The 22,726-nt window shown below is 50.3% G+C and overlaps 4 protein-coding genes across 13 annotated transcripts in view; 2 read left to right on the top strand and 2 right to left on the bottom strand.

Moving 5' to 3' along the window:
* The window catches only part of TUBA4A (tubulin, alpha 4a), a 28,642-nt gene extending 27,413 nt beyond the window's left edge, over positions 1 to 1,229 (top strand). For all 5 annotated transcript variants that reach the window (XM_011964635.1, XM_011964633.1, XM_011964636.1 and 2 more), the window contains exon 4: positions 185 to 1,229. In XM_011964635.1, coding sequence (XP_011820025.1) covers positions 185 to 1,156 — 972 coding nt within the window. In that variant the 3' untranslated portion in view covers positions 1,157 to 1,229. The remainder of the gene's footprint in view (positions 1 to 184) is intronic.
* Positions 1,171 to 6,048, bottom strand: STK16 (serine/threonine kinase 16). Of its 2 annotated transcripts, none has more exons than XM_011964639.1 (8): positions 5,982 to 6,048; positions 5,410 to 5,599; positions 4,619 to 4,838; positions 4,249 to 4,382; positions 3,960 to 4,080; positions 3,738 to 3,833; positions 3,195 to 3,316; positions 1,171 to 3,088 (listed from the first exon to the last, which is right to left on the bottom strand). In XM_011964639.1, the coding sequence occupies exons 2-8, from the start codon at positions 5,493 to 5,495 to the stop codon at positions 2,950 to 2,952; spliced, it is 918 nt and encodes a 305-aa protein (XP_011820029.1). In that variant the 5' UTR covers positions 5,496 to 5,599; positions 5,982 to 6,048; the 3' UTR covers positions 1,171 to 2,949. The 2 variants fall into 2 exon arrangements, with proteins under 2 accessions (XP_011820029.1, XP_011820030.1); XM_011964640.1 differs by having other exon boundaries at positions 5,703 to 6,025.
* On the top strand, positions 6,026 to 15,679 carry GLB1L (galactosidase, beta 1-like). Of its 3 annotated transcripts, XM_011964643.1 has the most exons (18): positions 6,060 to 6,275; positions 7,539 to 7,702; positions 7,851 to 7,980; positions 8,173 to 8,339; positions 8,569 to 8,719; positions 8,900 to 8,960; positions 12,025 to 12,119; positions 12,216 to 12,390; positions 12,477 to 12,535; positions 12,629 to 12,750; positions 12,860 to 12,900; positions 13,097 to 13,215; positions 13,524 to 13,598; positions 13,719 to 13,808; positions 13,938 to 14,051; positions 14,334 to 14,465; positions 14,564 to 14,779; positions 14,941 to 15,679. In XM_011964643.1, exons 3-18 carry the CDS (start codon positions 7,909 to 7,911, stop codon positions 15,214 to 15,216), a joined length of 1,965 nt encoding a protein of 654 aa, XP_011820033.1. In that variant the 5' UTR covers positions 6,060 to 6,275; positions 7,539 to 7,702; positions 7,851 to 7,908; the 3' UTR covers positions 15,217 to 15,679. The 3 variants fall into 3 exon arrangements, with proteins under 3 accessions (XP_011820031.1, XP_011820032.1, XP_011820033.1); XM_011964641.1 differs by lacking the exon at positions 7,539 to 7,702 and having other exon boundaries at positions 6,026 to 6,275; XM_011964642.1 differs by lacking the exon at positions 7,539 to 7,702 and having other exon boundaries at positions 6,032 to 6,275; positions 7,839 to 7,980.
* Positions 15,637 to 22,715, bottom strand: ANKZF1 (ankyrin repeat and zinc finger domain containing 1). Of its 3 annotated transcripts, none has more exons than XM_011964645.1 (14): positions 22,572 to 22,709; positions 22,067 to 22,244; positions 20,547 to 20,659; positions 20,223 to 20,325; positions 19,903 to 20,096; positions 19,396 to 19,508; positions 19,154 to 19,301; positions 18,645 to 18,873; positions 18,300 to 18,455; positions 16,971 to 17,457; positions 16,698 to 16,809; positions 16,408 to 16,575; positions 16,190 to 16,275; positions 15,637 to 15,966 (listed from the first exon to the last, which is right to left on the bottom strand). In XM_011964645.1, exons 2-14 carry the CDS (start codon positions 22,212 to 22,214, stop codon positions 15,843 to 15,845), a joined length of 2,181 nt encoding a protein of 726 aa, XP_011820035.1. In that variant the 5' UTR covers positions 22,215 to 22,244; positions 22,572 to 22,709; the 3' UTR covers positions 15,637 to 15,842. The 3 variants fall into 3 exon arrangements, with proteins under 3 accessions (XP_011820035.1, XP_011820036.1, XP_011820037.1); XM_011964646.1 differs by having other exon boundaries at positions 22,514 to 22,584; XM_011964647.1 differs by lacking the exons at positions 20,223 to 20,325; positions 20,547 to 20,659; positions 22,067 to 22,244 and having other exon boundaries at positions 22,572 to 22,715.
* Between the last annotated feature and the right edge of the window lie 11 nt (positions 22,716 to 22,726).

Below are 22,726 nucleotides of genomic sequence, written 5' to 3'. Positions count from 1 at the left end.
TTTTTTTCAGATCCCTTTCAGGGAGTCATCTCTAACTGTACATGGTCTCAAATGTGGTGCTGCTATGGCATCCTCAGTATTTGCCCTGACTGCTGATGTATCTTGCACTTTATGCAGCCGGGTGATAAGGGTCCCTCAGGCCCCTCCCCTACCTAAACAGTTATTTCTCATTCTTGCCTTTCAGTCTGACCAGTGCACAGGACTTCAGGGCTTCCTAGTGTTCCACAGCTTTGGCGGGGGCACTGGCTCTGGCTTCACCTCACTCCTGATGGAACGGCTCTCTGTTGACTATGGCAAGAAATCCAAGCTGGAATTCTCCATCTACCCAGCCCCCCAGGTGTCTACAGCCGTGGTCGAGCCCTACAACTCTATCCTGACCACCCACACCACCCTGGAGCACTCAGACTGTGCCTTCATGGTGGACAACGAAGCAATTTATGACATCTGCCGCCGCAACCTAGACATCGAGCGCCCAACCTACACCAACCTCAATCGCCTCATTAGCCAAATCGTCTCCTCCATCACGGCTTCTCTGCGCTTTGACGGGGCCCTCAATGTGGACCTGACAGAGTTCCAGACCAACCTGGTGCCCTACCCTCGCATCCACTTCCCCCTGGCCACCTATGCACCAGTCATCTCTGCAGAAAAGGCATACCACGAGCAGCTGTCGGTGGCAGAGATCACCAATGCCTGTTTTGAGCCTGCCAACCAGATGGTGAAGTGTGATCCCCGGCACGGCAAGTACATGGCCTGCTGCCTGCTATACCGTGGAGATGTGGTGCCCAAGGATGTCAACGCTGCCATCGCCGCCATCAAGACCAAGCGCAGCATTCAGTTTGTGGACTGGTGCCCCACAGGCTTCAAGGTTGGTATCAACTACCAGCCTCCCACTGTGGTGCCTGGGGGTGACCTGGCTAAGGTGCAGCGTGCCGTGTGCATGCTGAGCAACACGACAGCCATCGCTGAGGCCTGGGCCCGCCTGGACCACAAGTTCGACCTGATGTATGCCAAGAGGGCGTTTGTGCACTGGTACGTGGGTGAGGGCATGGAGGAGGGTGAGTTCTCCGAGGCCCGTGAGGATATGGCTGCTCTGGAGAAGGATTACGAGGAGGTGGGCATCGACTCCTATGAGGACGAGGATGAGGGAGAAGAATAAACCAGCTGCCTGGAGCCTGTTCACTATGTTTATTGCAAAATCCTTTCGAAATAAACAGTTTCCTTGCACGGTTTCTTGTCCCCTCTGAGTGCTTGAGCTTCTGCTGCCTTCCCCTTCATGCTGCTGCTGCTCTCACTGTTTGCTGTTCATGACCCTTATCCCTTCCGTCGAACGTGAGACCTGCAAAGGGGCTCTTGCCAGGCCCAGGAAGCATAACCCCAGGGACTTTAAATCGAAGCCCTAGGGGTATTCAGTATAGGGAGGAAATGAGGACCAAATCCAGGCACAAACTGTTGAAGGATGAGTCTTCAGTTCCTTTTCAAGTAGGAGTTTAATCCAGTGGTTTCTGTCTTTGAAAGTTAGACTGCTACCCTGTTCTTCCTGCTGCCTCTACATTTACCAACTCTGGAAGCAAGGCTTGGCCCAGACTCCTCTGTGCATTATGAAGGTTTGGGAGTGGGGCTGGGCTGGCCCAGAGTTCCTGGGCATGGAGCCACATCATAAGCTTGGGGGATGGGAGGGAACACAGGCGATCTCCTAGAGTTGTTTGTGCCACTGCACCTCTGAGCAGCTTTGCATAGCTTCCTGTCTTGCTGCTTTGCTGGAGCTGGGGCTGTGCCATTAAAAGTCAGGTCATCTCCCCTCTGTTTGTGATTTCTTTCTGGCCTCAGCCTCCGTGCTAGCTGGTGGGAGACTCCTGCTAGGGCCCTGGGGAAAGCTTCAACTTTGCTAACAGGAGCCCCAGGCCCCATGCTGATGTCAGCCTATGGGGTGGACATGGTTGCGGGGAGGAGGCTTGGATCGCAAAAGAGCAGGAGATGCCAACCCTGCCCTTGCCTTTCTTCCCTGGTGTTTCAGGGAACAGTGCTCTTCCCTAGGGAACAGGTTTGAAGCCCAGCTAAGACAGGGCCCCTGTTTACTCAGCAGAGTAGGCAGGAAGTGGCAGCTGGATACTGCCACACCACACTGCCTCATTAATCATTAACCATGTATGAGCTTGAACGATCAGGGAGACATGGGCCAAAAACAGTTGCTGCTGCCACCTCCACTCCCCTTGCCCCTAGGTTGAGGATGGGAGACCTGTAATCTCCCTGTAGCAAAGCTTCCTCAGGTGTCTCCACCCAGAGGCCCTTGCCTGGCAAACCGGCTGGGCTGCTCTGACTAAGCTACTCACCCCAGGAGTAAAGGAAGGAAAGAACTAGTTGAGTGCTTTTAGGGGGCCCTGGTTCTTGACACAGGCAAATGCCAGCTTGAGCCCAAGCAGCTTTAAGTTTTGATCTAAGACGAGCTAGAACTGTCCACGGCTAACCAACCTCCTGTGGAATGAAGTCACACCATTGCTGACTCTGCAGCAGTCCTCCTCCTTCCCAGGCAGTTCTCCTGGAAATGGCAACCAGACTTTGGGCCCCTTGCACCTCTTCTCTCACTCTAGGAACACTGAGACTAAGATCCACACCAATCTGCTTCCACTTTATTCTTGTTTATACATTCTCCTGCTCCCAGATTTGGAGGCAGAACACTATGTGAGCTCAACAGTCCTGCTCAGAGCCATGCTCCGTATCCCACCATTTCCCTTTTCCCAACCCCCACCCACTCCCACTCAGTAAGGCCCCTTGCCCAGGTTTTGCTCTTGGAAGAAAGCAGAAGAGCAGATGCAGGACTAAGATGATTGTCCTGACCCCGCTACCCCCAAGTGTAAGAGCAGTCCTGGATGGAATGGGTAGAGATTCCAATGAGGGATGGGAACCCTCTTTCCGAGGCACGAGGGGCCATCTTCTCAACCTGCTGCTTTTTCAGATTTGGGTAGTGTGCTGGCCAGGAGCTGGGGGCTGCAGCGCCTCCAGCTGACTGAGGAGGAGAGGAATGTGAGGACGCTGATGCGGGTCCACGGTCATCATGGAGGCCAGGAGCTGCCGCAATGCTGAAGAATGCCTGTGGAGGGAGGAGTGCAGGGGGACTGGATGACACCTATCTGTCAACCCAGCTAACACCAGGGGGCAGTCTGAAGTACTTGATGCCCCATTCGTTGCTTGCTCACCTGGGGCTTTGTGGGATGCTGAGTTGGTTCTGCACAGCAAGGGCCACACTGTCACCCTTTTGGAACACCATGTCATAAGGGCCTTCTCCAAACATCATGGCATATAGCACGCAGCCTAGGGACTGAGCATAACTTGGTTAGTCCCTAGAAGGGGACCAATGGAGATGACATCGCTCCCCTTACTTCTGTGGTAAAAGACTACATAAGCTAAAAAGAATAAGCTGACCTCAGCCACATGGCACCACCAGGGCACAGAGAAACTGCCAGTCGGTTGGAGGCCTCCGCAGCCCCTGCTTAGCTTAGCCCCTGCTCTTCAGTACTGACACTGAGCTGTACTCACCTTGTTCGGGGCAGGGATTATACCACATCCGGTGCAACTGGGTACAGTATCAGTGACAGTTCCCAGGAAGGAAGTTGAAGTGGATGGGGACATACTGTGGTTCCTGGGGCCCCATGCAACAGAAACCAACGACCTACTCTACTCCACAGCAGGTACAGAGCCACAGCCCTCCCTACCCAGATACCCACCCACATGCTCCTCACCCAGACATCAGTCCGCTCATCGATGACACAGTGACTCTGCACAGAGAAGAGCTCTGGGGCTCGGTAGGAGATGGTGCACCGCTGGGCTGCCCAGTCCTGGAACAGTGATCCCAGAGCTCAAAAGTGGGGCACTCGTCATGGTCATGTGACCAAACTGGGGCATGCACCAGAAGGGGTGGGAATGGGGAACAGGTGAGAAAAGGAACCTGGAGATTCTTTTACCTGCAGGGTCAGAGCCTGGCGGGAGCCCTCCACATTGATGCATGCTTGATTCATAGAACCCAAGTCCATTAAAACTGGCTGCCCCTCATCTCCGAGCAATATATTGGTGGGCTTCAAGTCCCTGTAGGGAAGTAGAAGTGACCTATGAGCATCTCTGGACAGGAAGGCTGGAATCCCAGCAAGCAAAAGAATCATACAGGCTGTTTCTTGGGAGAACAAAAACCTCCCATTTCTCTTGGTAAGGCTCTTCCTCTGGGCCCCAGCAAGCATACAGGGTCCTCCCACTGACCTGTGGGCATAACCCTTGGCATGAATGGCCTCAAGGCCTCTGCAGATCCCCAGCAGCAGCCAAAGGATTTGATCCTCGGTCAGGAAGTTGCCTTTGTCCTTCAGCCTTTCTATCTCATTCCACAGCGTACCTCTCTGCAACACAAGTTTCCCTACAGTTGGAGATGTTTTTGGAGCCTCTGCTCCTTAGGCCTGATCCCTTCCCTATGTCAAAGCCTATCAGCCCTTTCATGATACACACCTCAAACTCAAAATCTAAAGTGGCCAAACCCAGGACATGGTCCCTGCTTCCTAACATGCTGGACTGCTCACATAGCCCACGGGTAGGTGGCTCTGTTGCAACCCCCTCCATAACCAGGAGTCTTTCTGACCTTGAAGAACGGTAGCAGCAGCCAGGCCTCATGCTTAGCACCCCGCTCCCTCAGACAGTAAGCCACGAGGCGAAGGATGTTGGGGTGACTGAAGAGACGATGCATGTCGGCTTCTCGCTGGGCCTCCTCTCGGTCCTGCTGCTCGTGACACAGGATTCGCTTCAGGGCGTAGAAGTGTCCATCATGTAACCCTTCCACTAGGTCCACATAGCTGAACCCACTGTGGGCCAAAGGGGTCAATGAAGGGTCATGGTCATCTCCCACATGGCTAAGACCAAGTGAAATTTCCTGGTGGGGAGTGGGGTGTCCTTCCCATTTAGCAGAAACCCTCCCAAGATGTGGCTCTAAGAGAAATCTGAAGAATATTACACTGTGAGCTCCTCAGGAGCAGAGATACAGAAATCTTTGACGTCCTATGGTCGGAATAGAGACCTCTGCACGTGACAGATGCTAAATAAATAATAGCCAACACTTATCAAGTACTTAAGAACCACGCACTGGGTGAGACATTTTATACACATTATCTCATTTAATCCTCACAACTCCATCAGTGAGGGATGATAATCATCTCCATTAAACATATGAAGAAAACATGGTTTATCAAGGTCACATGAGGTGGATTTAGCAGGCCTGGCTCCAGAATCCACCTTCTTGATACTGTGTAGCTAGGCTCTGTCAGGTGAGAGAAGATAGGGATAGGGATAAAACCCCTGTGCCCCAAGCACGTGCACACCGCTTTCCTTCAATGACCTAGACCTTGAGGCCTAGTTAACTGACTTCCAAACACTCACCCCTCCCCCAGTTTCTGGATGAAGAGGTAGCGCTTGTTGTCAATGATGACAGTTCCCCGAGAGCAGACACACAGCGCGTGGCCCATAATGTTTCAGTCATCCTCTTCAAGGACAGTCTGAGGCTACCGAAGAGCTCGTCCAGGGTGAGTGGGCTCTTCCAGGAGATGCGCTGGGGGCCAAGCGGATCATGCTGGAAAGAAAACAACGGCAGGGTCTCACACAGGTCCGGCACAATCTAGACGACTCATGAAGTACCAAGGCGGAGAGCTCAGGCCCAGGTCTCTGGAACCTACACTATTGTCTAGAGAAAATGGGCCTTGCTCCTTCGCCAGCTTCAAGCGGGGGGGGGTCAGGGGCCTTATGGCCTCAGGACACACAGCGGCTACCGGGCCACTTCCTCCAACCCCAGCCCACCTTTGGGCAGGCCCCGCTCCCACACCCGTCGCGCCGCAAAGACAGAGCACAGCGTAGTTTCAGAGGACATGCGAAGCTCACGCCCACTCCTGGCAGGGCCCACCCCCGGCCTAGGAGCCCAGAGTCCGGAATGGGCCAGCCTGCACTCCCCGACTGACCTGGCTCGGGACAGAGCGAAGCGCCACCGACCGGAAGCAGTGCTGACATCATCAGTCCGCGGCGGCGTAACGGCCCGCGGTATCTTAGCAACCGCTGGGCATCTGGAGGATGTGGGGGCGCGGAGCTGAGAGGCCCAGGGCGAGCTAGGTCTAGGGGTGGACGGGTCCCAGGACCCTGGTAAGGGTTCTCTACTTGGCCTTCAGTAGGGGTCAAGACGCAGGCATCTGCGCCAAAGGGGAGCAAAGCCGGGCTCGGCCCGAGGCCCCCAGGACCTCCATCTCCCAATGTTGGAGGTAGGAGGCTTCATACCTCCGGCGCTCTGGGGCAGAAAGCGGCCACTACACTGCAGCCCGGAGGGGATTCCAGGTAGGGGCGGGTCTGGTGGCCTGGTCTCCTGATCCCTTACAACCTTCCGGGCTCTGGCCTGTATCCCACTACCTCTACTCTCAGTGGTTAAGAGCTCAGGCTTGTGAACCAGACTTTCAGTTTCTAAATTGAGTGTTAATAGCATACTAGGTGTGTAACCTCGGGCAAGTTACTTAACCTCTCGGATCCTTACTTTTAGTAGCTGTAAAATAGGTATAATAGTACCTAATGTTAAGTAGCTTAACTGTGAGGCCAGACTGACTAGTTCAAACGCCAGCTCTGTTAACATAGTTGTGTGACCTTGGACAGGCTACTTAATGTTTCCCTCCTTTCCTCTCCTCCTCTGTAAAATGGAAATGATAATTATCTACTTCATGGAGTTGTTTGAAGATTAAATTAGATGTACAGTGTTTAATACAATATCTGACACATAGCCTTCAGTACATGTCAATGAACAGTAGTTATTATTACCCTGATCTTCACATCCCATTCTTGAGATTGTAAAGTCAAAAGGAAAGGAAATTCACAAGTTTCCAAGCCTTGGCACAAAGCAGTTGTCCTTAACATCTGTTGCTGAGGCAGGCAGGGTAAGCTGGAGAGGGGTGCACTTCCAAAGAAGGTGGAATGGCCAGGAGGGAATTGCTGTTTTGCTGAAACAGTGCTCTCCAGGAAAGAGGTCCTTCTCTGACCTGGTTCCTTCCTTCCACACGCCGGATCACCCTGAAGATTTTCCAGCAGTTTCCCTTGATTCCGAACCTGTTTTAGCCCTTTGGTTCTGACATTCATTCATCCCGATTTAACCTACTCTGTGCCAGACCCTGTGCTAGAAGCTGAGGATTTGAGATGAACAGGGCACTCCCTGTCTTCACGGCCCCCAGTCAAGTAAAGCCATGCTTCTCGATTTCAAAGGTGCCTAGGATCACCTGGGAATCTTGTTAAAATACAAGTTCTGATTCTATAGGTCTGAGGTAGGATCTGAGGTTTTGCATTTCTTTTTTGTTTGTTTGTTTTTTTGAGATGGAGTCTCGCTCTGTTGCCCAGGCTGGAGTGCAGTGGCAGGATCTCGGTTCACTGCAACCTCCGCCTTCCGGGTTCAAGCAATTCTCCTGCCTCAGCCCCCACCCCCACCCTCGGAGTAGCTGGGAATACAGGCGCGCGCCACCAGGCCCGGCTAATTTTTGTATTTTTAGTAGAGACAGGGTTTCGCCCTGTTGGCCAAGCTGGTCTTGAACTCTGGACCTCAAGTGATCCACCCGCCTCAGCCTCCCAAAGTTTTGGGATTACAGGCGTGAGCCATCGTGCCCAGCCAGATTCTCCAGTTCTAACAAGCTCCCAGGTGACGTTGATGAAGCTGGTTCGTGAACTGCACTTTAACATGATGTAGAGGATTTTACAAACTAGTAGAGTAAGGGGGTGGCTGCAGGCTGGAGAGGAAGTCCAGGCTAACCGCCTGGCAACTTGAGGTGATCTCCGCCCCCTTGTTCGCTGAGGTTCCCTCCCAGGAATCCGACACGTGACGGTCTGTCCGCCGTCTCAGTCTAGAGGAGCGCTGTAAGCGCCATGGCTCCCAAGAAGCCGTCCTGCCTTCGCTCTCTGCTGCTGCCGCTCAGCCTGACGCTACTGCTGCCCCAGGTAAGATGAGGCGGCGAACCAGCCGGCCGGGTGCGGTGACGTGGGATCAGATACGGCGGATGAGAGAAAGTCCAAAGTAACAACCAAACAACCGGCAGGGGTAGTTCCATCTCCTCTGCTCTTGGCAGGCGCTGACCCTGGACGCTCCCTCGACCCAGGCCTCTGCTGAGCAGCGTCTCTTTCTCTTTGTAGGCAGACACTCGGTCGTTCATAGTGGATCGGGATCATGACAGGTTTCTCCTAGATGGGGCCCCGTTCCGCTATGTATCTGGCAGCCTGCACTACTTTCGGGTACCGCGGGTGCTTTGGGCCGACCGGCTTTTGAAGATGCGATGGAGCGGCCTCAACGCCATACAGTTGTAAGAAGTGCTCGCAAGAGCCGTGGAGGGATGGGACCTACTCTTTCTACCGCCCCCTTAGAAAGGAGGTCGGGACAGGAAGACTGCCAGGACTCCTAGGCCAAGGGTGGGAAAGGGCAGGCCAAGACCTCCTTCCAACGGCTTCCTGGAGATTCCCTGCAAGGCCTGGGCCCTTAGGCCTCCCTGGCATCTCTCCACCTTGGGCCCTATTAACCTTTTCCTTTCTCAGTTATGTGCCCTGGAACTACCACGAGCCACAGCCTGGGGTCTATAACTTTAATGGCAGCCGGGACCTCATTGCCTTTCTGAATGAGGCAGCTCTAGCGAACCTTTTGGTCATACTGAGACCAGGACCTTACATCTGTGCAGAGTGGGAGATGGTGAGTTAGCTGGAGAAGGGATAGAACCAGTTATCCTTGTGCAGTTCCTAGACTACTCCCGTCTGCCCACACCCTAGGGCCATCTCCAGCACTATACTCAATTCCTTCGCTTCCTACCTTCCCCACCACACCCCACAACAAAACCTACATGCTTCTTTGTTCTCTTTATGTTTGTCTCAGGGGGGTCTCCCATCCTGGTTGCTTCGAAAATCTGAAATTCGTCTGAGAACCTCAGATCCAGGTGAGTTGAGACAAAAGATTTAACACAGAAGCAAGTAAGTAAAAAGGGCCATTTGGGTGCCAAAAGCAGAAGACACCATTCCCAAATTGGAGGTCATCATTCATTTACCAAGTGTTTCCGTCACACCCAGCAGGATGCTAGAAACTGGGGGACCAGACAGACCCCCATCCTTGTGCTGTAGAGCTTATAATATAGTGGAAGAAACTGATTTAAAAAAAAACAAAAAACGGCTGGGGGCGGTGGCTCATGCCTGTAATCCCAGCACTTTCAGAGGCCAAGGCGGGTGGATGACCTGAGGTCAGGAGTTTGAGACCCACCTGGCCAACATGGCAAAATGCCGTCTCTACTAAAAATACAAAAAATCGGCTGGGCGAGGTGGTGGGCGCCTGTAATTCCAGCTACTTGGGAGGCTGAGGCAGGAGAATCGCTTGGGCCCAGGGATTGGAGGTTGCACTGAGTCGAGATGAAGCAACTACATTCCAGCCTGGGTGACAGATCAAAGAGACTTTGTCTCAAAAAATAGAAAATCCTATCAGCTGTATCATCACAAACATTAAATTTAAGTGCTTTTTATCACCCCCATTGCCTCCACCCTGGTCCAAACCATCTCTCTCAGCTGGTTTATTTTATAGCTTCCTAACTGGTTTCCCTTGTTTGCCCTCTCTCCCATACAATCTGTTCTCAGTAGAGCAGCCAGTGTGATCCTGTTCAAATATAAGTTTAAAGATACATCTCAGATCTTGTCATTTCTCTGCTTAAACTTCTCCAGTAGATTCTCATCTCATTCTGAATATGAACCATAAATTCCTTAATATGGTAGGTCCTACACAATTGGCCCCAGTCACCTCCTCGACATTATTGCGTTTCTCCCCCGTGTTCACTCTGCTCCAGCCACAGTGGCCTCATTGCTGTTCTTCAGACCCACCAGGCCTTGGGCTTTGAGGCCGTTGCATGTGGTGCTCCTTCACCACAAGCTTCCTGCAGAAGTCACCTTGGGGAGGCCTTCCTGGTTTCTCTTTTCTCTATATATACATACATATATATATGTATATATGTATGTGTATATATATACACACACACACACACACATATATAAAATTTTTATTTTTTTTGAGATGGAGTCTTGCTCTGTTGCCCAGGCTGGAGTGCAGTCACGTGACCCTGGCTCTCTGCAATCTCCGACTGCCAGTTTCAAGTGATTCTCCTGCCTCAGCCTCCCAAGTAACTGGGATTACAGGCACCTACTACCTTGCCTGGCTAATTTTTTGTGTTTTTAGTAGAGACAGATTTTCGCCATGTTGGCCAGGAGGGTCTCAAACTCCTGACTTCAGGTCATCCACCCCCGCCTTGGCCTCCGAAAGTGCTGGAATTACAGGCATGAACCACCACACCTGGCCACTCTCTCTATATTTTAGGCTCCCCATATACCACCATTCTTGTTTGTTTGTTTTGAGATGGAGTTTCGCTCTTGTTGCCCAGGATGGAGTGCAGTGGTGCAGTGTCAGCTCACTACAACCTCTGCCTTCCGGGTTCAAGTGATTCTCCTGCCTCAGCCTCCTGAGTAGCTGGGATTACAGGCACGCGCCACCACGCCCAGCTAATTTTTTTGTATTTTTAGTAGAGACAGGGTTTCACCATGTTGGCCAGGATGGCCTCACTCTGTTGACCTTGTGATCTGCCTGCCTCAGCCTCCCAAAGTGCTGGGATTACAGGCATGAGCCGCTGCACCCAGCCTTACCACTGTATTTTATCCTCCTTCCTTGCTAGGGAATACAATATTTTATGTTTTATTATTTTATCTTTTTGAGATGGAGTCTTGCTTTGTCACCCAGGCTCGAGTGCGGTGGCATGATGTAACCTCACAGCAGCCTCCGCCTCCCAGATTTAAGCAATTCGCTTGTCTCAGCCTCCTGAGTGACTGGGGCTACAGGTGCATGCCCACCATGCCCAGCCAACTTTTATATTTTTAGTAGAGACGGCATTTTGCCATTTTGGCCAGGCTGGTCTCAAACTCCTGACCTCAGGTGATCCGTCCACCTCAGCCTCCCAAAATACTGGGATTCCAGGCATAAGCCACCATGCCAGGCCATGTCTTTTTTTTTTTTTAAGAGACAGGGTTTCACCACGTTGTCCCACTGGTCTCAAACTCCTGGGCTCAAGTGATCCACCTGCCTCAGAGTCCCAGAGTGCTGGGATTGCAGGTGTGAGCCACCACACTCAGCCAGGAATAGAATATTTTAAATTATTGTGTGCATGAAGCAAAGTTTGTGTACATTGAACCATCAGAAGTTAAAGGGTCAGATGTGGAATTTTCCACTTGTAGTATCATGTTGATGCTCAAAAATTTCAAATTTTGGAGCATTTAAAATTTCAGATTAAGGGTACTCAACCTATATAATAATGTTTTAATTGCTTATTTAAATCACCCGCATTGTCAGTTACATCAGGGTACAGGTCAGACATTCTACATTTCTGTGAACTCCCATACTACTTTGTACCAATCTCAGGTATAAGCTGATTACATAATAAGAGCTCTAGGCTATGTATTTAACATTTTTCCTATGTTTATTTTTTGTGTAGATACCATTAAATTCACATAAGCATCTTACTTTTTTCCTCTGTCGCCCAGGCTGGAGTGCAGTGGTGCAATCCCCACTCACTGCAACCTCCACCTCCCAGGTTCAAGTGATTCTCCTGCCTCAGCCTCCAGAGTAGCCGGGATTACAGGTGCCCACCACCACACCCGGCTAATTTTTTGTTATATTTTTAGTAGAGACGGGGTTTCACTATGTTGGCCAGGCTGGTCTTGAACTCCTCATCTCGTGATCCGCCCGCCTCGGCCTCCCAAAGTGTTGGGATTACAGGCATGAGCAACCACACCCAGCCTACATTTGTTTTTAAGAGACACTACTTTAAGGTTTCCTATGTTCAAATTTCATTGACAGGCAAACATACAAGGTGCTTAGGGTTAGGAATTTCTTGACAAGAGTCATTGCTTCCCATATTTAGTGGTGAGCAAGTGTGATGGTAGCCCCTAACGCAGAAGCTCTGCTCCTTCTTTTAGACTTCCTTGCCGCAGTAGACTCCTGGTTCAAAGTCTTGCTGCCCAAGATATATCCATGGCTTTACCACAATGGGGGCAACATCATTAGCATTCAGGTACAAAGGGGAAGTGACTGGGGCAGGGGAAAGAGGTACAAGGGGTCCTTGACCTCAATCCCATAGCTGGGTTCCACTTTCCCTCCCCTCTGGCAGGTGGAGAATGAATACGGTAGCTACGGAGCCTGTGACTTCAGTTACATGAGGCACTTGGCTGGACTCTTCCGTGCACTACTAGGAGAAAAGATCTTGCTCTTCACCACAGATGGGCCTGAAGGACTCAAGTGTGGCTCCCTCCAGGGACTCTATACCACTGTAGATTTTGGCCCAGGTCTCATGCAAGGGCTGGGAGTGGAGTCTGGGGAGGGGACACCTCTTCCACGATATTTATCTTTTTTTTTTGCCTCCTTTTCACAGCTGACAACATGACCAAAATCTTTACCCTGCTTCGGAAGTATGAACCCCATGGGCCATTGGTGAGGGGCCAGAGGGGAATCAGGGAATCAGGGATAGGAATGGGTCCAGCTTATTTCCATCTCACTCACAGCTTCTTTCATTTCACACTCTAGGTAAACTCTGAGTACTACACAGGCTGGCTGGATTACTGGGGCCAGAATCACTCCACACGGTCTGTGTCAGCTGTAACCAAAGGACTAGAGAACATGCTCAAGTTGGGAGCCAGTGTGAACATGTAAGTAAAGACACTGGGGGCAATATGAATCTGTAGCTGGGAATTGGGGATGAAAGTTAAGATTCAGTGAGTCAGCTTTTACCTGTTCCCCCACCCTCTCTCACTTCAGGTACATGTTCCATGGAGGTACCAACTTTGGATATTGGAATGGTGAGTCCAGATGGTCCCTGGGATGGAAGCAGGGAGGTAAGAAGGAATTAGAATCTAAGGGCCAGATGGATTAGGATGTCTAGAAGCTGAATATGGCCACCACTGCCCCCTCTGATGGCAAAATTCTCTGCATGAAGCATGCTTAGTAGTGCCTGTCATCTGAAATAGATGTTGAATTAAATTGGCTCAACTTCAGGTGCCGATAAGAAGGGACGCTTCCTTTCAATTACTACCAGCTATGACTATGATGCACCTATATCTGAAGCAGGGGACCCCACACCTAAGCTTTTTGCTCTTCGAGATGTCATCAGCAAGGTACCCTACCACTTCATTAAGCTCCAAAGGCTTTTATTAATTTGGAGGGAGTGCCCACATTGTAAAGGGATCCCATAAATTGGTGGTTATTGTCTGGGCCACAGAGCCCTCTGAGCATCCCACTGAAGCATTTCCCATTCACCCAAATGGAACTATGTGTGAAGACACACAGGTGTGCAAAATTACTGAGCCTCCATGACCCCTGAAGCCCTTCCCTGGGCCCCAGGTTAAGAACTCTGCCCTAGAGTCTTGGAATAGGTATTGTTTTCTGTGGTTTTCCTATGGCTCCTGAGAGAATTTGGGCTCAGTTCCAGGAAGTTCCTTTGGGACCTTTACCTCCCCCCAGCCCCAAGATGATGCTTGGACCTTTGACTCTGCACCTGGTAAGTTCCTCCACATCTTTTCTCTAATATCACACCTTTTTTTTCTAGGTAGCCTATTCTTTTTTGTCCTCTATCCAGAAACTTCCCTGATATTCTGATTCTTCTCCCTTATTCTAATAGGTTGGGCATTTGCTGGCTTTCCTAGACTTGTTATGCCCCAGTGGGCCCATTCGTTCAATCTTGCCAATGACCTTTGAGGCTGTCAAGCAGGTAAGGCATAAACCCACATCTGGTGGAAATGACAACCTCCCTCAACAGCTACAGCCAAAAGTTCCTTGGCTATAGCCACAGTGTCCTCTTTTATTTGTTTGTCTGAAGTACTCATTCTTCCACACCCAGGACCGTGGCTTCATGTTGTACCGAACCTATATGACCCATACCATTTTTGAACCAACACCATTCTGGGTGCCAAATAATGGAGTCCATGACCGTGCCTATGTGATGGTGGATGGGGTGAGAACCTAATTCCAGGCCGTAAGCCCCGAACTCCTCCCTTCCCCAGGAAGCATTAGCCTTAAGTTCCCCATATTTACACTTTTCCATCTGCCTGCTCACATTTGCAGAGGGTTCCAGGGATAAGCTGGGATGAGCAAGAGTTTTAGGATAGAGTTCTAGAATAGATGGGTGATAAATGGCTACATTCTCTCTGCCCTCCAAATAAGTATCCTAATGTGGTTTCCTATGCAGTGGCTAAGAGCTAACGCTGAGCCTTGCTATCCTATCTCCTATCCACAGGTGTTCCAGGGTGTTTTGGAGCGGAATATGAGAGACAAACTATTTTTGATGGGGAAAGTGGGGTCCAAACTGGATATCTTGGTGGAGAACATGGGGAGGCTCAGTTTTGGGTCTAACAGCAGTGACTTCAAGGTGAGCTAGCTTTGCCTAGTTACATCCCAGGGCTTGATTAAGGATAGCTTGGCCTCAAAGCTTAGTGAATGATGACTTTTCATTTTCCTTCCCTACAGGGCCTGTTGGAGCCACCAATTCTAGGGCAAACAATCCTTACCCAGTGGATGATGTTCCCTCTGAAAATTGATAACCTTGTAAAGTGGTGGTTTCTCCTCCAGTTGCCAAAATGGCCATATCCTCAAGCTCCTTCTGGCCCCACATTCTACTCCAAAACATTTCCAATTTTAGGCTCAGTTGGGGACACATTTCTACATCTACCTGGATGGACCAAGGTATTGCTAATGGTGGTGGTTTGGGTAGCGGGGAGGTAAAAGAGAAAAATCACAGGAGGGGAGCAGAAAGTATCCTCTGATTAGAAACCCAAAAGGGTATGATTCTACCCCTGGAGAGCTGACCCTTTCTTTTCCCCTCTTTCCTGCTCCCTATTCCCCAGGGCCAAGTCTGGATCAATGGGTTTAACTTGGGCCGGTACTGGACAAAGCGGGGGCCACAACAGACCCTCTACGTGCCAAGATTCCTGCTGTTTCCTAGGGGAGCCCTCAACAAAATCACATTGCTGGAACTAGAAAATGTACCTCTCCAGCCCCAAGTCCAATTTTTGGATAAGCCTATCCTCAATAGCACCAGTACTTTGCACAGGACACATATCAATTCCCTTTCAGCTGATACACTGAGTGCCTCTGAACCAATGGAGTTAAGTGGGCACTGAAAGAAAGGTAGGCCGGGTGTGGTGGCTCACGCCTGTAATCCCAGCACTTTGGGAGGCTGAGACGGGTGGATCACCTGAGGTCAGGAGTTCAAGACCAGCCTGGCCAACATGATGAAACCCCGTCTCCACTAAAGATACAAAAATTAGCCGGGTGTGATGGTGGGCTGTTTGTAATCCCAGCTACTTGGGAGGCTGAGGCAGGAGAATTGCTTGAACCCAGGAGGTGGAGGTTGCAGCGAGTGGAAATCGTGCCACTGCACTCCAGCCTGGGTGACAGTGAGACTCCATCTCAAAAAAAAAAAAAAAGAAAGGTAACCCTTGGACCTGGGACATGGAGTGGGCAGGATCCCTTGGTGCTGGCCATGGTGACCATAAGGAACTAAAGGCCACAATGCCTCTGAATGTAAGTACAAGTACACGTTCCTTGCCAAACTTTATTGTGATTAAAGTTCCAGAGACAGTACCAGCTCCACATGCCTCTGTGGCCCTGTCTTTGCCCTGGTTCCCGAGTGTCCTTCACCCCCATCTTCCAAATAACCTCTGGTTTCATGGGGATGAGAAAACCTAGGGCTGTTGTGAATGTGCCCTCAGGTCCCTGAGTTGGCCCCAGGTAGAGCTGTAAGAGATCAGGAAGAGGGCCTCCCTGCCTGACGGCGATGATCCTGGAGGCAACGTGTGGAGCAGAAAGAGAAGTCGAGATAGTGAAAGGGAGTGAGGCCTTGGAGGGATGCCCCACAACTCCAGCAGCGTCTGAACAAGAGGAAGAAAAATGGCTGGACAGGTACCCCAGAAACTTTCCAATCCACGCTCTCCCCATCCCTCCTCCTGCCATTTCTGTTTTCACTGCAGCATCTGCCAGAACATCTCAAATCTCAACAAGCCTTCTGAATACTGTGCAGGCACTCATTTCACCTGCTCCCAATGGTCCCTGCAACATTACAGTACACCCACTCCCTCATCCCCCGCCCCATACCGAGTATTGACGATTGCAGAGTCAGGGATTGGAGGGGTAGGGGCTCCCAACTGGGCAGCGAGTCGGCGATCTGCAGCCAGAGCTCTCTGAGGGAGACAAGTTGTGTTAAGGACAAGGCCCCAGTGGTGAGTAGGGCACCAAGAGGTGAGAGCTGCACGCTGGGGAAGGGGCTAGACCAAAGGAAGCCTTTCCATGGACAAGAGAACCTCCAGTCTCACTTTCTCTTGGTCACTGAGGGCGGCAAATCGCCGCTGCTCTTCTCGTTCACGCTCCTCCTGCTCCTGCTGCCTCCGCTGCTGTTCCTCCCGTTGCCGCCGGGCTACCTTCTGCTCCCTTTTCCGTGTAGCCTGCCGTGCCTCCATTTCTGGTGTCAATGGTCCTGGTACCTGGAGGATTTCAAATATAAGACCCTATAAGCTATCCTTGGTAAAACTGCAAGAAGTAGAAAGGATCTAGCCAGGAACGGTGATGCGTTCCCACTCTGCTTGTCCCTCCTATTCCAGCTGACCTGAGCCTTGTTGTAATCATAGGCATCTGGATTCTTCTCCATGAACCTTCGGAACTCATTACGTGTTGATTTGTCAGCTGCAACAGTATAAGGTGGCCGGGCCCGAGAGTCCCTAGGTGCAAAAACTCCAAAAATGGGTTTAACTTGCCTCCTGCCTTTCCTAACATCACCCAACCAGACCAAGAGAGTATTGTCAAGTAGCCAGTGCCAACTTTAACCTCCAAATTATCCTCTCTATACCCAAAATCACTCAGGATGGGGACCTTTACTTACTGCACAGTGGGGTCGGCACCTGCTTCCAGCAGCAGACGAACCACTGAGCCTCTGCCAGCTGCAGCTGCTGCATGCAGGAGAGTAAAGCCACCGGAGCCCAAGGGGGCACTGAGCAGAGACAGAATTCCAGGGTCTGCAGGGCTGGGTGTTAGCTGGAGCTTCAGCACTCCAACATCTCCAGCTCGGCAAGCAGCAAGCAGTGCATCCCAGAGCTCTGGCTGACCAGGGGCTTTGGCCTCATCCAGCAAAGGACCCAAGGGGGCTGCAACTGCCTGGGATGACTGTGCAGAAGGCTCATCTTCTTGAGGTTGCTGGAGAAGAGTCCGATGTGCCCCAGCCTCCTGGTCTCGGCTTTTCTCCTTCTTATTCCTTTTTCTCCTTCTCCGCTTGGGCAATACTTCAGACTCACGAAGATCCAGAGTCCCCACAGTCAACTCTACTAACTCCAACTCTACCTGAAAGCCATCTTCTCCCTCTGACCCTGAACCTAGGGAAAAACCTGACATGTGAAATCCATCTAGGGAGTTCTCAGAGGGTGGAAGCAGATGCATAAGAATTAAAGCCTGAAATGAAATTGTTTTTGTCACCCAGATAAAGTAGCACATCAAGAGTTAAGTCCATTATATCACATGCAGAAATGAGACTCTCAGCCCAGACAAGAACAAGTCGCTGGACTCTCCCTGTGAGCAGCCTTAGGATGCTACACAATAGAGGAAAACATGGAAGCAGCCCTCAGCCTCAAACCACAGCATCCAATCAAAGATAAACTACGTGAGATCCATGCAACACATGCACGCATCTGCTCCACGCGAAGACTTTCTTAGCTCTGGGGAAACATCCATAACAAAAGAGATAATAGGCCAGGCGAGGTGGCTCAAGCCTGTAATCCCAGCACTTTGGGAGGCCAAGGCGGGCGGATCACGAGGTCAGGAGATCAAGACCATCCTGGCTAACACAGTGAAACCCCGTCTCTACTAAAAATACAAAAAATTAGCCGGGCTTAGTGGCAGGCGCCTGCAGTCCCAGCTACTCAGGAGGCTGAGGCAGGAGAATCACGTGAACCCGGGAGGCGGAGCTTGCAGTGAGCAGAGATCGTGCCACTGCATTCCAGCCTGGGCGACAGAGCCGAGACTCCGTCTCAAAAAAAAAAAAAAAAAAGATAATAGATTTGGAAAGGTCACTAAACATGTCTCAGTAATTGCTAAGATACAGACACTGTGTGGGTGTGTGTTTAAATAAGGAAATGGGTCAGTTATGAGAGTAGGGAATTTGCCACTGCATTTTTAGGACAGAAACTCAGATCTGACAGTTGCCAGATAGTAATCAAACCCTGTTTGGGAGATTCCTCATTCTGCCCAAGTGCTTCCTTTTCATCACTGCAGATCTTTCTTATTTCTTCCTCAGTAGGCTTCTTTCTCTCCTCTCTTACTGTTTTCCAGTGTGTCTGAGGTAAGTGCAGTCTGACTGCTTCCCGAGGGTCGTCTTCTGCCATAAAACAAAAGATCTTTCTCAACCTTATCTGAGGAGAAGCTAGTGCAGATTTCTCTCAATGCAGATGTAGCTGGGCTGCAGTGCAAGGCTTAGAAAGTCCTCTGGATATACCAATGAGAATGGAGGCTTAGGTTGGAGAGAACAGGAAGGTCTAGGGAATTGGGATCTGGAGCAAAGGCTCACCATAGATATGCAAAGTGGTCAGCTTATGGAGCACACGCTGTAGCTCTTGGAAGGTGGGTCTGCGGGTGGCGAGGGGGATATCCCAAAGTCGGGGATCCCCCCTTTGCAGGGGTGCCCCCTTGCCTCCAAAGAACAAAGACCGGCCAGAGCGGGGAGCACGCAACAGTATTGTACCAGCCTCCTCCAGCGCCTTAGCCCAGCCTGGCCCTGCCAGCATGTCACGAACATCCTAGAGAAGAGAGTAACTCAGTCTTGCATACCTTCACTTGGTATTTTTAAATCTCCAACTAAAAAAATGGCCCACAGAAGTGCAAGGAGCGGAAAGTAGAGGATAACACGGAGAAACAATGAGAGGACTAAGGCTCCTGGGGAATCCCTCATCTACCTTTGTCTACCTATAATGAAAATTGGAAGGATATGAGTCAAACACCTTCCTACTTAACAAGTGAGTTGAACTGAGATGCAAAGAGTATGGATCCGTACCACCCGAACTAAAAGGCTTAACTCACCTTATATAGTGTGGCTTCATTGTAGCGCCTCAGGTTGGCTCCAGCAGAGCGTGATGGCCCACCCCGGGCATCCCGAAGCCCCTGGGCTGTGCCCCGCTTGGCCCGCACCGTATAGCGGTGAAAGGTTTTGTGTGTCACCACTTCTCTTCTGTAGACAGCACAGACTCAGTACTGGAGACCAGCTGGTGCTCCCTAGCTAACAGGATCCACTCCATCCTTACCCCCATGCAGCACCCTCTCACCCTTGAAATATGGCACCAGCAAAGTGCCCAGCTGCAGCCATGAGCACCACGCAGTCTCTGGGACCTCTACTTTGCAGGTTCTGTAGCAACAATTCTGCCTCTCCTGGGGGATCCTTGATGACAGAGAAGCATCAGAAACATATCTGTTGCATTCACTGAGAGCAAGAAACCAAGGGCCAATTTTCACAAACATTATCTCATTTAATATTACCACTCTGAGACTTGTTTCCATTTGACAAACAAGGAAATTTGAGGCTTGGAGAGGTAGTTAAAATGAAGTGGTAGAATCACAATTCAAACTAAATTGGTTTGTTTCCAAACTTAATTCCCTTAAACTTAATCCTTCCACAATTCAGGCCAGTTTCAGTCCAAAACTATATTGTCAAGCGTGATACCCACACCCAACAGGAAGGAAGAGAAGCAGGGAGAAATGCACTAGGCTGAGGGAAATCTAGGCTGGGTGTACAAAAAGTTGGGGTTAGCCATACAAGCTGCACTGTCACTTGCCTGATGAGGGCCTAGGACACAGCGGTAGGCATAAAGAAACTGGCCCTGGGCATTCTGGAAAAGAACACGATGAGAGTAATAGCCTTGGGGTTGGCTAAACTTCTCAAATGTAGCCCTCTCCTGATCCAGTGTCTGCAAGTCCTCCTCACTGGCTGAGTCTGAGTCTTCTGATCCCGAGATGCTAGAAAGATCTCCTGAGGACAGACAACACAAGACACAAAGTTTGGTACCCCATCTTTGTTCTTTCCTCAAACTCTAAACTAGTGCTTTCTTATACCTCCATGTCCTACTCCTACATAGGTCCCCCTACCAATCATCACCTGCGGAGCTCTGCTTTTCAAAGTCCAGGGCAGACAGGAAAGGCTTGTCCTTGAGACGTTGCTTTAGGTTAAACCGATGCCAGTCAAGCTTATAATGTTCCCTCTAGTACAAAGACAAAGAGTGAGATAAAGGTAGAAATACGCCCCAGCCTGGCCTTGTGTACTGGCCAAGACCAGTTATAGAATTCTAGGAAGTACGACCAGGTAACACCAACTGCCTCAGTTAAAGCATGGACCTTTATGAAGACAAATCAAATGTCTACCTCTCCACACCCACCATTACACTTTTGCTTCTAACATCTAGCTCTGCACCTGACCTATTACCTGTTCTTGGTGGTTCTGGAAGGTTTGGTCACAGGATGAACAGAATAACTTGTCTGAAATATCCACAGGACCCTGGAGTAGCTTTATTTCTGGGCTTTCTCTCTCCCCTGAGCCTAAATAAGGGAAGAGGAATTAGACATAGAAAGGGAGCCCAAATCCACAGTGACAAGAATTACATTCAGTGTGTGATATACAAAGCAGAGGAGGATACAAGAGATGGCATGATACTGCCTTCAAGGAATTTACACTCTAGTAGTCATGAAATAAACAGTACAGCAATCACTTAATGCAATAAACATGCTTCTGAAAAGATGTATGTAAAATGAATGGAAATAAAATTGGCCATGCCTGTAATCCCAGCACCTTGGGAGGCCGAGGTGGACAGATCACGAAGTCAGGAGATCGAGACCATCCTGGCTAACACAGTGAAACCCCATCTCTACTAAAAATACAAAAAATTAGCCGGGCTTAGTGGCAGGCGCCTGCAGTCCCAGCTACTCAGGAGGCTGAGGCAGGAGTGAGACTCTGTCTCAAAAAAAATAAATACATAAAAAATAAAGTAAAATGAATGTAAATAAAAGCTGGCCCTGGGCATTCTGGAAAAGAACCCGATGAAGGTAAAAGCCTTGGGGTCGGTTAAACTTCTCAAATGCAGCCCTCTCCTGAGATCCAGCGAATGCAAGTCCTCCCCACTGGCTGAGTCTGAGTCTGAGTCTTACAGATTGTTTAGGCGAATCCTAAAGAAAATAATTTCGGTTCAGTTTAAAATTATTTTTAACTGTACAAAAACCACTTCCCAAATGCTATTTTTTAAAGTTTACATTTCCAATTAGTGTACAGTTTGTTTAAGAAGAGGTGCAAGAAAAGATTTAGCCAAACTAGAGTTACACAAAACAGGCCCAACACGGTGGCTCAGGCCTGTAATCTCAGCACTGCGGGAGGCTGACACAGGCAGATCACTTGAGGCTAGGAGTTTGAGACCAGCCTGGCCAACATGGTGAAACCCCGTCTCTACTAAAAATACAATAATTAGCCGGGCGTGGTGGTGCGGGCCTGTAGTCCCAGCTACTCGGGAGGCTGAGGCAGGAGAATCACTTGAACCCGGGAGGCGGAGATTACAGTGGGCGGAAATCGTGCCACTGCACTCCAGCCTGGGCGACAGAGCAAGACTCTCAAAAAATAAAGCTATACAAAACAATAATACATTGTTTTATATTCAGCAAAAAGGAATAATTTGAGTGGCGCCCGGTTAAATGTGGAATATATCTGAGAACTTTATCTCTACAAAGTTTAAAATGTTTTTGAAAGGAATGGTGTTAACGTGAGGAGACATATGCGATGGCAAAAAGACTTGTTTGAAAACAAGGGCTGTGCTGGAAATTACCCAGAGATTAAATTAATTTAATCAAGCAGAAAAATCAACTGGCCTCCTAAACTCGGGACCAATAAGAATGTGTTCCCTGAACGAGCAATACGCTCTAAGGAGCCCTGTCACGTTTCACTGAAACCTTCCCGGATACCTGAACAGGAAGTACGCGGAGCCCGGGCCAGAGCCTCCCCAGGCGCGTGGCTCACCAGGCTCAGGCCCTGAAGGATCGGAGCATCCGCGCTGAGGTCAAACAGGGAGATCGACGCAGGAGCCCGGGCTGCATCTGGAGCCGGCGACATGGCTGAGCAGAAATTACTTAGCAGCAGCTCCTGGAGTAGAAAGCGTGTCAGAAACAGAGCTCCTGCAAATGAGATCCTACTGCTGCATCTCCTGCCTGCCTGACTTCGTTTCTCCTGCACCGCAAGTCTTCTCGTCCCTCATCCCGCTACCAGCGGTGAGATGAATATCTTGACCCCAGTCCGGTTTCTCAAACCCCCAGGCTCGGCCCACAAAAGAATGAAATGGGCATCCAGCTCCCAAATCGAGTCCAACAGAGTTAAAAATCACTGAGGTTGCCTAGTCGAACTTTCTTCGTTACCCATGCGACCAGCAATGACTGGCCCACGTAAACTCGCCCACGCCCTTACAAGCCGCACCAAACGTCCCGGGAGCTGAGCGACACGCAAGTCCTCAAGTCGACAGCCGGATTTCTGCAGCACAACAATCCCCGTCACTACGGAGCAGCGAAGAGGACAACCGGCGGCGTCCGCACCTGAGCCCCGCCCCACGTACAGCACACTATTGGGCCGCT

Source organism: Mandrillus leucophaeus, unplaced genomic scaffold (genome assembly GCF_000951045.1).
Source record: "Mandrillus leucophaeus isolate KB7577 unplaced genomic scaffold, Mleu.le_1.0 Scaffold70, whole genome shotgun sequence".
Taxonomy (NCBI): Eukaryota; Metazoa; Chordata; class Mammalia; order Primates; family Cercopithecidae; genus Mandrillus; species Mandrillus leucophaeus.
This window is presented reverse-complemented; position numbering and strand designations above follow the sequence as displayed.

What these genes read in the sequence shown, in the direction of transcription:
- GLB1L (XM_011964641.1), top strand. Translation starts at nt 7,909, where the DNA reads ATGGCTCCCAAGAAGCCGTCCTGCCTTCGCTCTCTGCTGCTGCCGCTC. An exon ending in ATGAACCCCATGGGCCATTG is followed by an intron (nt 12,536 to 12,628) that starts GTGAGGGGCCAG and finishes TTCACACTCTAG; the next exon opens with GTAAACTCTGAGTACTACAC. An exon ending in CCTATGTGATGGTGGATGGG is followed by an intron (nt 14,052 to 14,333) that starts GTGAGAACCTAA and finishes TCCTATCCACAG; the next exon opens with GTGTTCCAGGGTGTTTTGGA.
- ANKZF1 (XM_011964645.1), bottom strand. Translation starts at nt 22,214, where the DNA reads ATGTCGCCGGCTCCAGATGCAGCCCGGGCTCCTGCGTCGATCTCCCTG. An exon ending in TCCGCGTACTTCCTGTTCAG is followed by an intron (nt 20,660 to 22,066) that starts GTATCCGGGAAG and finishes TCCCTTATTTAG; the next exon opens with GCTCAGGGGAGAGAGAAAGC. An exon ending in GTGTCCTAGGCCCTCATCAG is followed by an intron (nt 19,509 to 19,902) that starts GCAAGTGACAGT and finishes TCTGTCATCAAG; the next exon opens with GATCCCCCAGGAGAGGCAGA.
- STK16 (XM_011964639.1), bottom strand. Translation starts at nt 5,495, where the DNA reads ATGGGCCACGCGCTGTGTGTCTGCTCTCGGGGAACTGTCATCATTGAC. An exon ending in GCCAAGGGTTATGCCCACAG is followed by an intron (nt 4,081 to 4,248) that starts GTCAGTGGGAGG and finishes ACTTCCCTACAG; the next exon opens with GGACTTGAAGCCCACCAATA. An exon ending in GCCAGGCTCTGACCCTGCAG is followed by an intron (nt 3,834 to 3,959) that starts GTAAAAGAATCT and finishes TCACTGTTCCAG; the next exon opens with GACTGGGCAGCCCAGCGGTG.